Source organism: Rhipicephalus microplus, chromosome 10, assembly GCF_043290135.1.
Source record: "Rhipicephalus microplus isolate Deutch F79 chromosome 10, USDA_Rmic, whole genome shotgun sequence".
In the NCBI taxonomy this organism is placed as follows: Eukaryota; Metazoa; Arthropoda; class Arachnida; order Ixodida; family Ixodidae; genus Rhipicephalus; species Rhipicephalus microplus.
In genome coordinates this window covers 56,536,803-56,555,350 of record NC_134709.1, presented here as the reverse complement: position 1 = coordinate 56,555,350, position 18,548 = coordinate 56,536,803, and the positions used below count along the sequence as shown (strand labels likewise).

General features: G+C 46.3%; 1 protein-coding gene across 1 annotated transcript in view; it reads left to right on the top strand.

Moving 5' to 3' along the window:
- The window catches only part of LOC119181682 (multidrug resistance-associated protein 1), a 45,100-nt gene that overhangs the window by 8,779 nt on the left and 17,773 nt on the right, over positions 1–18,548 (top strand). Inside the window, exons 7-12 of the mRNA XM_075874645.1 lie at positions 1,362–1,517; positions 1,993–2,167; positions 4,575–4,829; positions 9,696–9,761; positions 14,332–14,469; positions 15,122–15,265. Of these exons, the coding sequence (XP_075730760.1) occupies positions 1,362–1,517; positions 1,993–2,167; positions 4,575–4,829; positions 9,696–9,761; positions 14,332–14,469; positions 15,122–15,265 (934 nt within the window). The remainder of the gene's footprint in view (positions 1–1,361; positions 1,518–1,992; positions 2,168–4,574; positions 4,830–9,695; positions 9,762–14,331; positions 14,470–15,121; positions 15,266–18,548) is intronic.

Below are 18,548 nucleotides of genomic sequence, written 5' to 3'. Positions count from 1 at the left end.
TGAAGAATTACAGGCCGATCAGCTTGCTCTCTGTAGTATACAAGCTATTTACAAAGGTAATTGCTAACAGAGTAAAGAAAACATTAGAATTCAATCAACCAAAGGAACAAGCAGGATTTCGAACAGGCTACTCAACAATTGACCACATTCATACTATCAATCAGGTAATAGAGAAATGTCCAGAGTATAACCAACCACTATACATAGCCTTCATGGATTACGAGAAGGCGTTTGATTCAGTAGAAATATCAGCCGTCATGCAAACACTGCGGAATCAGGGCGTAGATGAAGTATATATAAACATTCTGGAAGAAATCTACAGGGGATCAACTGCTACCATAGTGATTCATAGAGAAAGCAACAGAATACCAATCAAGAAGGGTGTAAGGCAGGGGGACACAATTTCCCCAATGCTATTTACCGCGTGCTTACAGGAGGTTTTCAGAAGCCTAGAATGGGAACAGTTAGGGATAAGAGTCAATGGAGAATACCTTAGTAACCTGCGCTTCGCCGATGACATTGCATTGCTGAGTAACTCGGGTTTACTACATTGTAATCAATAAAGCTGAAAGCGGCTCGCGCCAGTGAATCTTTGGATATGGCTGCATTCTGTGTAATGAGTAACATGCTCGAACAACGAGTAGTAATTCGCGTTAAATGTTTTTCAAACTTTCTCAGCAAGCACTACGTGGTCCTAAGGAAACACGTACAGTAAAGTGCTTGCCTTTTTTTATGGGTAGCCAGTTTTCAACAACAAGGTAGTTATGATAATCACATGTTGCGACGCCGGATGACCATGCACGTTTGTACCACGCACTATAACTGCGGTATTATATGTTATATTGCCTGTGAGTGTAACCCTAGTATAATTTCTGCCAGTCTTAGTGTAATGGGTGATATGGCGCTCGACCAATGGCATACGAAGGACGTAACGTTTCTACTCAGGTCACGAGATGATGATGGTGATCAAAAGTTTATTTCTTCCGAAAGTGGGGACCGGCCCAGAAGCCGGTTACGCGGCACCAGACTCACTAGCACTTGGCGGCACCCCCAAAGCTTCCCTATTGCACTGAGTAGCATGTGCGCAGAAAGCCACTGCGAAGCAATGCCCTTGCAACACAGCGCGCTTCATTCCAATGTTACTCGTTACATATATTGGTTCCTTCGTTATCAACTTCGCAACGCTCGCGGTATAATAAATTACTTTACGTATCCTTCATAACACGGGATATTTCTTTGTTGTGGCGTCCTGGTATAATGCTATCAAATTCAGTTATGCATACATTCCGCAGCTTCTTTATACCGTGATTACCTCTTTTTTCGAGTGCCATAACTTGCCTCACTTTTTAACTCATTTGCAGGGTGAAGACGGGAGGTCCCGGAGAAGGCAAAACGCTTGTGCACAGGCGCTCGCTGCTGTTCTCCCTGGTCAAAGCCTTTGCAGGCCCCCTCATTCAGATAGCTGCACTGGAGACCATATTTTGCGCCACCATGTTCTTTCCTATCTACCTGATGGAGTAAGCGTGCACCTGTTGCCATAAAAAAACGTTCACTCAATTTTAAAGCATTCATATTGTAATAAGCCTTCTACAGATCATTGTCAGAACATATTAACATTACGAAATAGATCCGACTGTACAAAAAAGCTTACACGTAAAAGATAACTTAGATATACTACAAGTGTGTGTGTGTGTGTTTGCTACAAAGAACGGGCATTACTGCGTAGGCGCAAATTCAAAAACCTACATGAGTCCTGTTCTGCGGTGATATGTGACGTGAAATAAAATAACAGACTACCGTTCCTTGCCATAACAACCAGTCTTTCTTAACCACAAAGGTGTATCACACTGATCCAATTGAGATGATAATGTGGTAGGCCAAATAAACGAGGCATTTGTTGTTCAAGTACAACCTTTGGCAAAGTTTTCAATGCTGCACATCACTATCTACTAGGAAGCTCGATATGACAACGGTATTCGCACATTCTTGCAGCGTTTTGATTCAATTTGGTGGATCGCGGGAACCCAAGTGGAAGGGTTACCTGTACGCCGTGCTCATGGCGGTGGCCAGCGTGGTGGTTAACCTGCTCTACTCACAAGTCTATTATCTGAGCAGCGTCTTGGCGCTGCGCGTCAAGACGGCCCTGATAGCCTTCCTTTATCGAAAGGTATGGGAAAAGCAGGCTCAGTTCACGTTACATTCTTGCCCTTAATCGGAAATCACGCAATTGCTCATGTTCTAGTTACCTGTGGTTCCAATGAAGACAATTGGAAGTTGCAGTCACATCTAACATGCTTCAGACACAATCTTATTGTGTCTTCAGCTAGTAGTCGTCAGTCTATTGTGCGCATTCATATTTGTTGCTGTAGGGACGGACATGTATAACATTTTGTTTTACGCTGTGTAATACTTACTTCCACTCTTTGCGAAGACGCTAAGTGAAAGCAAGTTGACGCTCACAATAATAGTGGCAACTGCAGACCACTTGTATGACGGCGTACCACATTTTATTCGGAAGGGTAACATTCCAGTTGCAGATTCGTCTCGGGCGGCTGCATTCAGCCAAGCGTACTGCAAAGCAGCATTATTCATACACAGAGCTTCTGTTGTGTGTATGGGTCTTTGTACTGTCACGGTTACAAGTAAGCATCTGTATATTGTTCTGCATAACAACACAAGGATGCAGCAACTAAGAATATACTTGCCGTACACAAACAGCAATAACACCTATTTAGACTGTCTAATTGCTAAGCACCACAAAAATATTCGCACTGTGGTTGTGGTTATTCTGGTATCTAGTACGCCGCTTAGTATCGGCTCATTCATGGTAAGCGCTAATTTTCGCGTCAAACAGGCAGCAGTCTTTCATAGTTTAATCCTTGCCAACATCCGATGCCCTCACTCAACGTAAAACTCAGCAGACTGTTAATACTGAATGGGCCCCGAGCCACTCATCCAAATAATCAGAGAATGAACTCGGTATAGAAGTTTGCTCCCTCACGAACTGATGATCATAAAAAAAATAACGGACCATCTTCCCGAAGGGAACCCTGACGGGATGCGATGCGGCAGCATTGCGCATGGCCTTGACCTGGTTGAAACGGGCGTCGGCGCGGGTGCTGGAACAACGGTCATTGAGCGAAACTCGGTGTAGTGTTTACTCGAGTAAACGTTTGTTTGAAACGCAAGGAGACGGGAGGCGGGTTGGGTTTCGCGTAAGTTTCATCGCTGATGAAAGAGCTCATCGCTTGACACGCAGTCGAGCGTTGCAGCTTCCTAAAATTAACTAAAGGGGACTCTGGCGTCGCGATCATTCAGCGACCATGGGGATTGTGGGTATGACATGGATTTGCCTAGTCTTCGTACTTGCGGGTGGCAAACGCACTTGTGGCTTCGTTTACTGCTGTGTTTTTGTTTTGTTTCGAACGAAAAAACAAACCGTTTTAAACTTCGTGAGGTAATTTCAAATAGTGATCCTAAAAAGTGAAAGTGGTGAAGCGTAACTGCCGAACATTTGCCAATTGTTGTTTCGTAACAAAAAAGCTTCAAGCCATGTGAAGCCAGAACGAACGTAAAGTACGAAGACTAGGCAAATCCATGTACTACCCATAATTCCCATGCTCGCTTCTATAGACACCGGCACCAGAGTTCCCTCTTGTGTATATTTACTAAACTCTATGGTGGAGAGGGTGAGGTGAGAGAGAAGTGTGTTGCGAAAGGATGGAGGAGGCAGCAGTTGGTGTGGGTGAGGGAGGGAGTGACGTCAATGCACAGCTGCGACTTCACCTACTTCGCATCGTTCCGACAACTGCGGCGGGAAAACGCGTTGAAGCGCTTTTGTGCGGGCGTACGGGACAGCGTTACACAGCCTAGTCAAAGAGCTGCTTCCTGTCTAATATCTCTAATGCCTCAAACACAAGCGGAGTTACAGAAAGCTGTCGCACGCTTGAAATCACTTCCTCTCTTCTTTCGTCTCGACGAACGCGCTGCAAGCTACACACGGAAGAAGGTTGTGGGGACAGGAACTACGTCAGCGGGTACCGTGCTCGACCTTTCCGTTGTCACGCCAGCATGCGCCAGTGTCTCTGCACTAGCACGTGGCGACACTCTACGTTAAGATACGCATCTAATCCAAACATCGCTCCTGGTTCATGTACATTATTACGCAATACCATATCATCTCTTAATCAACGTACAGCAGCTGCCCCATGGTACAGCAGCTGCCCCATGGCTTCCAAATTAGAAGACGGATGTCTGCTTGAAGAATGCGCTGAATAAAATGGGGTAACTCGACACCCCACTCCTGAATCTCCTAAAAACACACGGCTTCAAGTTTTGCTGAGATGTTCATAACCTGAAGAAAATGGGTAACTTGACACCCCACTCCTGTACCTCCAAACAACACACGGCTTCAAGTTTTGCTGAGATGTTCATAGCAGGGTCTGCATTCCATAGAAATTGTTTTATTCCCGCTGGGTGGTTCATGGCTCCTTTAAAAAGCGTAAGAGTGTCGTGGTTGTGGTTTGTTGAAACACCTCAATCTCTGATCACCTGCAACGTGCTTGCCAGCGCAGGTGCTCATGGCCTGGTCGACGGGCGGCGAGCAGCGCTCGGCTGGCGAGGTGATCAACAGCATCACGCTGGATTCGGACAAGGTCTACCAGGCCGTGCTGTTCGCCGGTGAACTGTGGGGTGCCCCGCTGCGCCTCCTCATCACGATGGCTATGCTATGGCAGTACTTGGGTCCCTCTTGCCTGGTCGCCGTCGCCGTCGTTCTGGTCGTGCTGTTTGCCTCGTTCGTTTTTGCCCGCAGAGTACAAGTGGTCCAGGTAAGCGCCACAACGAAAGCAAAAGCTGAAGACGAAATAAGTTAATCACAAAGACGAGAATCTGCAGCATAAAAAGTATGTGCGACGTTGCAACAGCACCTCTAACGCGTAGGCATGACGTGGAAGGGACTCACAACCGCAGAACGAAACACCACGGAAATGCGGATGCCACCAGCCTTTAATTGGAGGACTTGAGAAACTAAGAAATTGCTCAAACATGAGCGTCAGCAACCATGAAATACGCAATGTTCTTGTTCTAGCAGCATAAGGGCGCTCGTAATATATGTCCCAGCTCAACGTGGGGGCACGGCCGATTTTTTCAATTCACTCGACTCATTTATGTTTGACAGCTACCCCACTTTCTTAGTAGGGGATTTTAACTGTGTTGAGGACACCAACAGAGATGCGCGTGGACGCAGAGAAAGCAGACAATACAGCGGAGTTAGTGCATTGCGACAACTCATCCGCAACTTCAAGCTCAAGGATGCGTGGGTCGACACTCACGGAATGGCTTCGTTGCAACATGGCAACGGGGTGGCAACATGACCAGGCTAGACCGCTACTCTTTCCCAGAAGTGCTAGCCACTCATGTCCTTAGTTGCGAGGTCCTACATTTCCCACCGGACGTTCCATGCATTACAGACCACTTTCCACTGTCTGTAAAACTTTTCTTTGAACAATTCACTACATTTAGAAACCATTGGAAAATGGACACCACACCCGTGCACGACCCGGAAAGTGTAGCATTACTGCGCAATGCAGTAGAGCAAGCATGCAAAAGGCCGCCTGAACCCCGTAACTGGGACGCATTGAAACGCAGTTGGCGCGCCGAGCTTATCAAAGCGGGGCGCGAAAGGAAAGCGTGTCTGACGACAGAGATAAACGACACGCTACGAAAAGCGCGCATCGTGCGCAGAGGTGAGACGCTGACGTTCGCAATGCACGGCTATCTCCATCAGCTAAAGGCGCGGTACGAACTTTTGCTACGTCTTAGTTCGCGCACGGCTGCGCAGTCTTTTATCAACGGACGACCGGTTTCAGATCCAGCTGTCCTTCGAAGTGTTCGCAACTGCTCCTTTGGTGGACAAACTACATGTCCATTTCGTTCAGTTGCCGAACGGCAAACAGTCTACACGAGCAGAAGACATAATGAGGGTCTTTGAGACACATTTTTCTAATCTTTTCAGGGCGGAGAGCGCAAACGACGTGAACTATACCACCATAGTTAACGAGTTTTGCGAGAGAATTTCCCGCGTACCGGAGGAGCTCCGCGATGGTCTGTGCAGCCCAGTAACGCTGGATGAATTACGCATCGTGCTTCAGCGCATGAACACAACCGCCGCCGCCGGCCCTGGCGGGATACTTTTGAGTTTCTACAAGACCTTCCTTGAAACAATACAAGACCACCTTTTGACAATGCTAAATGGGCTTCTTGCTGACGGAATCAGACCGAATACGTTTCGTGAGAGCAGAGTTACACACTTGCTTAAAAGCGAGGGAGAGCCATCCGGTCCAAGGGCGTGGAGGCCCATCTCCCTACTTAGCTCGGATTATAAGATATTGACAGCCATCCTTGCAAACCGCATAACAACCATTCTACCGGAAATAGTAAGCGACATACAAACATGCTGTGTCCCAGGTCATACGATCTATTCCTCGCTTGCACTGACTCGCGATTTATTCACGTACGCTACAAGAACACAAATATCTGGCATTTTTGTTTCCTTGGATCAGGAAAAAGCTTTTGATCGCGTAGAATGGAACTATCTCTTCGCCGTGCTTGAGTGTTATGGCTTCCCAGCACATTTAACCGACACCTTCCGCTTACTCTACACAGACTTAGAAACGTCATTCGTAGTGGCTTCCCAGCACATTTAACCGACACCTTCCGCTTACTCTACACAGACTTAAAAACGTCATTAGTAGTGAATGGCCATACATCTTAACCTATTGCAGTAAGTAGGGGCATTCGACAAGGCTGTCCCCTCTCCGCAATCCTCTTTGTATTATGCATAGATCCATTATTGAAAGAAATCCAGAAATGCACTTTAGTAAGCAGTTTCCCTCTCCCAGGCTTGGGCGAAGTGAAAGTAGCGGCATACGCCGATGACATCTCGTTGTTTATTCGGAACATAGATAGCTACAGAGCCTTCCTGGGAACATCCCACACGTATAGTTACCTGTTGGGAGCACGCCTTAATCCTGGAAAAAGCAAGGCATTGTGCTTTGGGATGCACAAGTTCCTAGATGGCGTCCAAATTGTCCAAGGCGTTAAAGTCTCAAGTGTAACTTTCCTTTTGATTGGTGAGGCAGCCCGTACCACATAGAAAGAAATCCAACACAAAGTGGACAGACGCATTGAAGTCGCCAGAACGTTTCAACTACCTTTTACTGAAAGAGCTTATCTAATTTTATCCAGCATAACAGCGCCACTGCTTTATGTAGCCAGAATTGCCCGACCACCTCGACGGGTTTTGCTGAGAGTGGCTACTGCGTGCGGCTCCTTTTTTTGAGATGGCCACGCCGAAGCTGTTGCCAGAGCCTTGGTCCGCCTACCAGTAAAATGGGGAGGACTCAGTGTACCCAACCTTGATGTAATGTGCCGCATGTTGGCTCTCAAAAACACCTGGGTGCTCTTAAAGAACTCATTGTATTGAAGCAGGCAACTTGTGTATCTGCTAGGAACCTCTAGAAGACTGTTTGGTTGAGCAAACGACACAGGACCAGCTGCTGAGCAGCCACCAGCGTATTACACACATGTTATAAAATCTTTGCAACAATGGCGAAACGATTTTCCAGTTCAAGAACTTATAGAAATGTACCCCACCGACATGAGCGAATTCATAGCATTTAAAAGCCTATCTGAAGAACAACGCCGGAAATGCCGGGCGAAAAGACGCTGGACTCTTACAAACACGTCTTTCCCCTCAGAGGTCCGTGACCTAAGCTGGCTCAGGGAATGGGGGGCTTTGCCAACGGCCGACCGCCTTGCGGCGTGAGGCGTGACGCCCTCCGCCACATGCCCGCAATGCGGTCGCGTCGAAACACTGAACCATCTCTTCCATGAATGTATAGTACCGCGCACCTTTTGGCGCATGGTTACCAGGATGTTCCAAACAAGTATGCAGTGTAAGTCTAGCCACAGGGATAACTAGCCACAGGTCTAGCCAAAAAAAGTTGTCGCCGAGTACAGCTGATACCGCGTGCATTGCTTCGTACTTGTGGCAAAGCTGTGACTTTTTAAACACATGACAATAATTTTTGTCAACTAGGCCTCATCAAGTGTTGAGCCCCCGGGACGGCTTTGTTCTCTCCCATAGTAAAGTGCCCAGTACTCTAACTCGCTAACCACTTCTTATAAGCACAGTACTCTAAATTCTTAGTCTTCTTTTTTACTTCGCTAGTGCCTCGGACTGCACGTGAATCTTCTCGTTTTATTTTTCTAAAAACACAAATCATCCAGATATAACATTGACCTGGCTATCATCCAGCCGTACGATTCACCTGGGAGGTAAGGTCTCGAGTTGCGATGACAGAGGGCATGGTGCCTAAACCCCGACATCGGCAGCAACATATAAATAAAGAGCGAAAGGAGGAACGCTCATGAACTGGACTTAGAAGCGCGCTGGTGAACACACGCCAGTCAAAATATCCAGAGTCCTATACCAATAACGCGTAATGCATTACCACATCACCACCAGTGCTTGTAATGCGCTCGAAAAGATGCCCAGCCATTACAACCGACCGATTAAGCTTACCATTGGGCATTCCAACGAGGTGGACGTGATTCGCATTTTTCATGTTTTCATAATATTTATTGTTACTGCGGTTACAAGGAAAATGACACCACAATTCTACCTCTTGCAGCGTGCTTGGCAGCATTTCTTAGTATATATTCTACCGCTGAGATGGAGCGAAAAATGCTGCAGACACTCTAGCTGTGCGTCGGTTACACTCGGCTCCTGATAGATATAGTGGCTATAGCTAGGGGCTTACAGAAAACTGCGTATATTTCGCGTTGTTAACAAGCGTGTCTTGTCAGCGCAGAAAAATGGGTAAAGTTTGCGTTCTGTATCCACGTGTCTGGTTGAAAGGCGGTCAGCTTGCTGCAAACTGGCGGTGAAACAAAGTGAAGCTCCGCGGCAAGATGTCACTTCTACGTACCATTGCTCCCACGAACGTTCTGCAAACGTGCACCACAAATCTTTCTGCGCGTTTTGTATACATCGCTAGCATTCGTTGGCATGACCGGCGGGGATCGTAAAAGCTCTGCTGAAAGAGTCAAATGGGACAACAAGCTTCGTTCTTTGCCCAAATCCTGTAGCTGCCACCAGCGACGGCGTGTCTTCTCATCAAAAATGTTGAGTGGTGATGTCAATTTAAAACTGTGAAGAACGAATTGCCAAGAAGGCTCATAGCAATAGCATTCCAATTCTTCCAATTTTTCAACCAATTCTTCAACACGCATTTATCACAGACTTGCTTTCTATAGCGCATGTCTATAACGGAAAAGTGTAATTTTCCCCAAATGAATGACTGACTTTATGGCAATAGGATGGAAAAGTGAGCTAGTTGGTAATTCATGATGGTTCAGCGAACTGGGAGTGCGGGGGTAAACACAGACACAAAGCAAAGAGCAGGCACACAGCACGAGCGCATTGCTTATTTCGCTTTCAGTACCATCTCATTTAATTCGTCCGTGGAACTACGGCACGAACAGTAGGTAACTAGAACCTCTTTAGGACTTGTTAGCAAACGTTGAAGTTCCATAAATATAGGTCAGTGACTTTCCCAGCAACGCTTAAGTTTTAGCGCTACTAAGCAGGTTCCTTGCCCAGCACTGACAGTGCCCACTTTCCGATGCAGACGGCTCAAATGGAGAAAAAAGACAGGAGGGTCAAATACGTGCATGAGCTGTTCAGCGGAATCAAGGTGAGTCCTTATTGCGCTGCAAAATATTACAATTAGACAGGGTTTCTCAATCAATCTGCCCTTGAAAATTAACAGTTTATCCATAGCGCCGCGGAACCTCTAATTTTTTTTTTGAACACGAAGACAAGAAAACACTATTAGGTGTGGCAGGGAGGAGCATGGGAGGTGAAAAGCCACAGTATTCACTCTGCCCACACTGACCTGTCCTCTTTACTTTATTATTGAAGTCAATCCCCGTTGGTCTGGACCTATTGATAATACATACACTTGCTATCCCCCCGCCTCTCTACCCGCAACGATCCGGGAGTCATGTAAAACGCCAACCGACAAAATGCTGCGTGCTTTAAGCACTGCTCGGCGCTAACAATGTGCTCGCCCAAACAAACAGCGTTACGTACGGAGGCCCATTTTTACGCAAATAACAACAAGAAAACAAAACAATAAGACGGGAAAGCAATTCAGTCACACAGATAAACGGCCCACGACTACGGTCATAAAACTAAGCCTAAATGCTCGTGCAGAACACAGTGGGCACAGAGTGGCGCTTTCTATGCGTATCAAAGCACTCGTTGTGCAATTTAGTTAGAAAACCGACATACAACAGTGGCAAATGAATGTGTATGAAAACTGCCACATGATCTCCGACGCGCCAATACCCGCGATTAAAGCTCCGAGGTTCCCATTAGGGTCGTTGGAACTGTTTAAATGCTCAGGAACTTGAATTATCAGCGTTCCACGCGTTCTGCCAACACGGGTCCAGACATCCCGATAGTTTCAAGACGTGCACTCATAGACGATGAGTTGGTAGTGCTGATACGCGAAAGTTTCTCGCTATCGGCAGACACCCGATAGTGGATGTGGCATGCAACGTCTTAGTTAAAGGCATCTTACAACACTTTTTCAACTAGCTACGGAAGTATTTCACTAAAGGAGTTAATGCCTCACTACCATTGCAGTAATTTTTAAAAATGTCCAGTACGAGTAGTCTCACTACGATTTGTTGCATGCTGCAATTGCATGCATTGCCTTATCTCTCGTCCCACCGTAAGCGCTGGCCGCTAATCGGGTAGAGATGGCACGGGGAAAGCAATTACGACACACTGGCCTCCTGACCTTGAGCGTTTTTTTTCTCTTTTTTTGCTTCTAATACGCGGCTTTTCAGTGCGATCGCGCGCGCACATATATCGAGGCCTCCCGTGGTGGTTTCTGTAATGACCGATCTCAGCATGTTCAAATCAGCCAATAGCTGATATAATGATTGTCACGAGTGATTTTTGAGCTTGTTCAGTCATTTGTTGATAGAAGAAAACGCAATTTTAGCCCCTTTTTGAGAATAGATTGCGAATTTCTGACCTCGTGATGTGCTATGATCTTTGACTTGCGTGTTTTCGGGAGCGTACACTACCGATCAGTGACGTTTTCTGACCATGCTCAAGAGGTGTTGCAGGGCCCTTCGAAGGGCAAAATACAATGCAAATCAACTTGTGTAAACACACAGATTAGTTGCAGAGTGAGAAAACGGGAGCAGGTTTCACTTATTCTGGCCACTCACGGGACTTTAAGGAAACCTGCACAGAACCACTTTGTTCCGTGAACCCCATTCAAATACCGATGCAACAGACCAATGACGTTGCTGCTGAAATGTTGACCTTCGTCGTCTTTTACATTGAGACAAAAACAAGTTCTCGAACTATAGACCAATATCAATTCTGCCTATTTTTTCTAAATGTCTCGAGAAGCTGATAAATGTAAGAATAACCTCATTCTGTAACAAGCACAATCTTCTTACAGATTTTCAATTTGAATTTAGAAAAAGGTCGCTCAACTGAATTAGCATTATTGACCCAAAAAGAAATAATTCTGCAAGGCTTTGAAGAAAATTTGGTTACCCTTGGCATATTCATTGATTGTTCAAAGGCCTTCGATACCATCAATCACAACACTTTACTAACAAAACTTGATATTTACGGCTTTAGAGGAACATTTCTGAAATTAATTAGAAGTTATCTGCAGTATAGGTATCAAACTGTTGTTATAGGCAATCACTATTCAAAAAATTTACCGATACGTGCTGGGGTCCCGCAAGGGAGCATACTTGGACCACTATTGTTCAACATTTATATAAATGATTTAACGAATATTAAGACTACGGCGCGATTTGTTATCTATGCGGACGACACTAGTTTATTTATCACTTCTAGAAACGTTGCTGAACTCATCAGCACTGCCAATGATACTTTAGAACAAATAAACAAATGGAGTTTATCAAACTCGCTAACTATTAATGCTGCCAAAACAAAAGGCATGCTTTTTCAACCAAAGAATAAAAAACAAGTAGTCCATGGATGTCTCCAGATAGGAACTTCCGGGATAGAAGTAGTACCTTCAGTCAAAAGTTTAGGCGTCATTTTTCAGGAAAACATGTTATGGAATGAACATGTCAACACTATTGCCAATAAGCTTGCTCGAGTCACAGGTATACTAGTAAGATTACGCCTCTTGCTGCCATTGAAAGTGAAGCTCTTACTTTATAATTCTCTTTTTCTATCACATATCAATTATTGTCATCTCGTATGGGGCAACACAACCAGCTCAAACATCAACATTTTATTCCTTTTGCAAAAGAAAGCCGTTCGAACGTTTTTAAATGCTCCATTCGATGCACACACGGACCCTATTTTTGACCAGTTAAATATCATACCATTAAAGGCAGTGTACAATACAATTTTGCAAAAACGGTTTTAATAGAAAGAAAGGGTTTTCTAGAGCAATTGTCAAGGCTCACATTAAATTCAAGCACGTTCAGTACACGTCACAAAGAAACCTGGCATGTTCCACATTGTAGAACAAATTATGGAAAACAAATGCTACGTCATGCCTTACCATCTTTGCTAAACTCTCTTCATTAACTGCCATATTTCCCCTCCCAAAGGATCTGGATGTGCCGATCATACATCTTATTCGCTATTGTGTTTTAAATGCACATGCATTTTATGTTAAAAGTACAAGGCGAAGCGTTTTTGAACTTTTGTATATTCATTAGTGAATACTTCTTATGCTCGTATGTTTACTATGTATGTGTATTTTTGTGTTGAAGGTGTATAGCGACGCGTTTCAAACTTTGTATATCAATTTGTTCATTGTTTTCGGATGCAAGTGTTTTAAATTATCTCCATTTCGTACTGTACGTGTGTGTACATGAATCTGTTCTTGCATTGCATTTTTTATCTTGCCCGCCAACCGTTTGTTGCGAAAAAAAAGGGGCACAGACCTCGTCAAGCCGTAATGTGGCTTTTTGTCTGCGTCCCTGTTATCTGTACAATGTATAGAAGGGAAATAAAGTTCAAAGTTCAAAGTTCAGAACGAAACCTCCATTCTTGTGCTCTGTTTTCCGATGCTTGTTTTGCTCAGCCTCTTAACGACATGCCAAATATTATAGGCTATGACTTGTTGATAACTCAAAGGGCTATTAAAGAACCACGAGGTCCTAAAATTGTTATAAAGAAGTATATGTGCACTTTTGCTTTGTGAACTCGCTGCCGCAAGAAGTTTGCGAATACGTGCTATGTTGAGGAAATTACAGGGCTTAGAGGAATGGTTTAGGCTGGTTTGAAATTTTCGCGCGTCTTCGTCACCCTTCTCTTGTACGAGAAGGGGAGACGTAGCTTGTCGTCATGTATGGGCGTCAAGTCACCGATCGGTGACGTAGCGTCACTGCGCGTGAAAAGAGGATTGGCCAGGCGTAGGAAATGAGTGCGGTGCGAAATGCGCCGACATTCGGGAAAAATTTTTGACCGCGGTCTACTCTACAAATTACCGAGCTTGTTTTGGGGGAGGGGGGGGGGGAGTCGGAGCCTGTAGACTAGCCTTTAAAAGAGTATTCGGCTCCATTCACATCAACAACTGGCAGTGGTCACGCAAATAACTTGACCACGAAACGTCGCAAAACATCGCTTTGGTCGAGAAACCACTGTTTTGGCTCAGTCACTCATTATTCGGCTTTCCAGTCGTACGAGTACAGTCGCAAAGCTAATGGAGAAGTGGAGGAACAGGATATGTAGTAGCTTCCTAATGTGATGGCGAAGCGAGCGGGCACGAACAGCATCGCAGTCGAGATGTATGTTGGCGCAGCGAAATGCAGTTGGTGATGTAATTGTCCACCATTCGCTCCCCTTTTCACTCACCAATGGCAAATGGTAGCGCAACCTCTTCAAAAGGTTCACCAGTTCGCGTGTTTTGTTCCTTCGAATCTCCAGTAGATGCATGTAAATCCACAATCTAGATGGGAGCGGACAGATGGAAAGACATAGTGGGATAATCAGGACGAACAGTAGAAGTGCCTCAGGCAGGCTGGTCGACGTTTCGATAGGAGGACCTACCTTTCTCAAAGGCAATTGAGAAAGACAGGTCCTCCTATCCAAAACGTCGCCCAGCCAGTCTGAGGCACTTCCACCGTTCACTCTGATTATCCCACAGTAAGTGCATGTGTAGTTCATCGTGTTTCACGTAATAGCATCTTAGTCTCATACCTAAAGGACACCAGTATAGTGTCTTTGTATTTCCTGAAAAGATCCTGAAGCTTTACGCGTGGGAGGAGCCGTTCCAGCAACGCGTGGTGGATGTCCGCAAGAGCGAGATGGAGATGCTGCGCAAGATCGCCTTCTACTTTAGCCTCATGAACTTCGTCTGGAACTGTATATCCTTCCTGGTGAGAATCATTTTCTTTGCATATATAACAGAACTTTTTTCTCTAGCAGGGGGAAGTTATCTTCGATTGTAGTGGAGAGAGGGGGTTGTCCCGAGTCATGTAAAGCAAACGACCAAAAATCCCTCCATCGTGACCTTATCGTACGCTGGCCGCCATAGTGTGCTGGCCGTCAGGTGTGGCGTATACAAACCCGTGGCCCGAACGCTATCGGTTCCGACAAACGATGATGACCAAAGTTAAGAGTTAAGCATGCTTGGTTTAAACTTTTTTGCGAGAGTACGATTTATGTGGCTTATACATGAACTGATGTTCAGTGTTGCAAGAAAGGCAGGAGCAAGAGGCGATAGTGAAGAAAAGGCATCAGGTAACTATATAGAAAAAAATCTAGTATGTACACGTTTCTACAGTATTCTGAATTGTTAGTGGCAGAAAAGGCACTTAACAGGCTCACGAGGAACATGAATGCGAATTAGGGGCATTCTTTGGAATATGAGTGTACACAAGGAAGACCGAAATGTACCGATTTGGAAATAAAGTAGGCCTAGTATATCTGAATGGTTTGCTCCATTGAAATGCGTCCTTCGCGATGCTTGAAGTATCGCTTTGGCGACGGTCTACTTAAGCTAAATGAACTACGTCATTTGCACACTAGGTGTCACTGGTGACCTTCATGACGTTCCTGATGGTGGGCTCGCACGGACTGGACCCAGTGACGGCGTTCGTGTCCCTTGCACTGTTCAACACCCTGCGCTTCTCTCTCCTCCTCATCCCGGACCTCATCGTCGGCTGCGTAGTGGTGGGTGTCCGTGTGCTCGCTCATTTGGACAGCACAAACGCGACGCTTTTTACCCCCCCGCTGTGACCTTATGCTTACACTATGCACATAAAACCTATATATAGCAAAAAGAGCATGTCCATAAGCAGAGTTTCGGAAAATTGTCAATGAGTTGAGAAGTCTCTGGCTCTTTGCCTTTATTACTCGTATTCTAATGATACATCTAAAGCTCTCTCAGAATAGGTAATTCTCGCTTCTTGTAGTATTTTGAAAAGCTTCTTTCACGCTTACGCGAGTTATGGTTATGAAAAGCGTTAGACAAGACGGCCCCATTTGGTAGATTTTGGTCTGGGCAAGTTTGTTCATTTCAACAGAAAGGCACTGTGCGACTGAGGCAATGAACAAAAAACACGCGACTCGTGCTCTCATTCATGTTTTGTGTTCTTGGTCCATTGTATCTGCCTTCCTGTTCACACAAGGTTCACCATCTTGTCAGTTTATTAGCTACTTTCACGGCTACTATAGTTTATTTAGGCTACGTTTTAGGGTTTGATGTGATCTCTACTTAGGCTTAGTTGTAGTATTACCAACTCATACGGTATTTACACCCAAGCTTTGCCTATTGGATAAATTAGCATGCTGTGATGGAGACGTAACTATAGTTATCCATAGAGACAGGCGTGCAAAAGTGTTTGTTGTGCTGATGGCCGTCAAGATTCTTAAGGCGAAAACCCTGACCAACTGATAGAGCGTCAGACGTATACTCAGGCATTATGTTCTTCCTGAAACGGGTTGTTGAACAAGCAGGCGAACTCGGCGAAGGAGAGCTTTATTTAGCGCAAGGGCTAACTGAACGCAAGCCTGCGATCACAGCAAATCTTCTTCTTTTTCTATCCTCGAGCTCCATGCCCACTACCCTCGTTACAATCACCCCCGGCCGATGAGGGAGCCATCCTGGCGACCTAAGGACAGGTGTAGACAGAAGGGTCATGGTATGGCTTGAGCCGAGAGATGTGTACAATTTCTTTTCCCCGACGGCGCTTGTCCGGAGATGCATCCAGCGGCTCGACAAGGTAGTTGACAGGGGATGTTTGGCGCACAACTCGATAAGGGCCATGGTACCTGGACGAAAGCTTGTGGGAGAGTCCTGGAGTAGTAGAAGGAATCCATAGCCACACCAGTGAGTTCGGAGAAAAGCTCATATGCGTGGTTGACGCGTCGTGGCGATGTTTTTGGCGTGTCTGGTCGTGTGACGTGAATGCACGAGCAAGCTTCCGACATTCTTCAGTGTGTGCTGCTGCTCTAGAAACGGTAGTCATCTCTGAAGGGTCCGGTCGATAAGGAAGAATGGTATCCATTGTTGATGATGACTCGCGTCCATAAAGAAGGAAGAAAGGCGAAAATCCAGTGGTGCTTTGCGTTGCAGTGTTGTAAGCATATGTCACAAAAGGGAGTATGCTATCCCAATTGGACTGGTCGGATGAAGTGTACTTGGCCAGCATATCCCCAAGTGTACGATTAAAACGCTCTGTCATCCCATTAGTTTGTGGGTGATAGGCTGTGGTAGTGCGGTGTATGATGCTACACTCGCTCAACAACGCTTTGATGGCATCGGAGAGAAAAATGCGGCCACGGTCGCTTAGTAACTCCCGAGGTGCTCCATGCCTTAAAACCAGGTTTTGCAGTATAAAACACGCAACGTCTTTTGCGGTAGCAGGAGGTAACGCAGCTGTTTCAGCGTACCGCGTTAGGTGGTCGATAGCGACAATGACCTAGCGGTTGCTACTCGAAGTATAGGGAAGCGGACCGTAAAGGTCGATTCGGACACGATCGAAAGCTCGTGCTGGACATGGCAACGGCTGCAAGGGACCTGTGGCATGTTGAGTGGGCATTTCGCGTCGCTGGCACGTAAGGCAAGACCTTACGTAACGGCGAACGAAACGGTACATACCGCGCCAGTAGTACCGCAGCTGCAAGCGGGTGTATGTTTTTAACACGCCAGCGTGGCCACATTGCGGATCATCGTGGAACGTGGCACAGATGTCAGAGCGCAGATGTCGGGGGATCACGAGCAACCACTTACGGCCGATCGAGCTGTAGTTTCGGCGGTAAAGCAGGTTATCCCGAATAGCGAAGTGTCCTGCTTGACGGCGAAGCGTCCTGGAAACTGGAGCGGGCGTCCGGTTTGAGAGAAAGTCCAAAAGAGATGAAATCCAAGCATCTTTGCGTTGCTCGGAAGGCATGTCCGAGATGCTGATGGCCAAGGCAGCACTAGTGGAGATAGGCGAGCCGACAGGCTCTGAAGCCAATGGCGAACGTGACAGGGCATCGGCGTCGGAATGCTTCCGGCCAGAACGGTAGATAACACGGATATCGAACTCCTGTAACCGCAATGCCCAACGAGCGAGCCGACCATTAGGATCTTTTAGTGAAGATAACCAGCAAAGCGCATGGTGGTCTGTTACAATATCAAACGGACGTCCATATAAATAAGGCCGAAATTTTCCGATTGCCCAAATAATGGCGAGGCACTCCTTTTCAGTTACACTGTTATTCTTCTCGGCCTTACTGAGGGTGCGGCTGGCATAGGCAACGACGTACTCGTCAAAGCCCTCCTTGCGTTGGGCCAGTATTGCCCCTAGCCCGACACCACTAGCGTCCGTATGAAGCTCCGTTGGAGCAGACGGATCGAAATGTCGGAGTATGGGAGGCGTGGTGAGGAGCCGTCGGAGTTCCTGAAATGCATCATCACACGCCTGCGACCACGCTGACAAGTCAGAACTTCTGGCAAGAAGCTTGGTCAAGGGGGAAATAATGGAGGCGAAATTGCGGACGTAGCGCCGGAAGTAAGAACATAGGCCGATGAAGCTTCGAAGCTCTTTGATGGTGGTTGGCTTTGGGAACGCCGCGACTGCATTAAGTTTCGTAGGGTCCGGGAGAATGCCGTCCTTAGAAACCACGTGGCCTAGAATTACAAGCTTGCAAGCGCCGAAGTGGCATTTCTTCAAGTTAAGTTGAAGTCTCGCCGTGGAAAGGCACGTAAGAACTTGCTCGAGGCGGCTGAGGTGGGTCGCAAAGTCGCTTGAAAATACCACAATGTCATCCAAATAACAGAGGCACGTTTTCCATTTCAGACCTCGCAAGACGGTATCCATCATCCTTTCGAAAGTGGCAGGCGCATTGCAGAGGCCAAAGGGCATAACGGTGAATTCATATAGTCCATCCGGTGTTACAAAGGCTGTCTTCGGGCGGTCATTCTCTGCCATGGGCACCTGCCAGTAGCCAGAGCGTAAATCTAACGAAG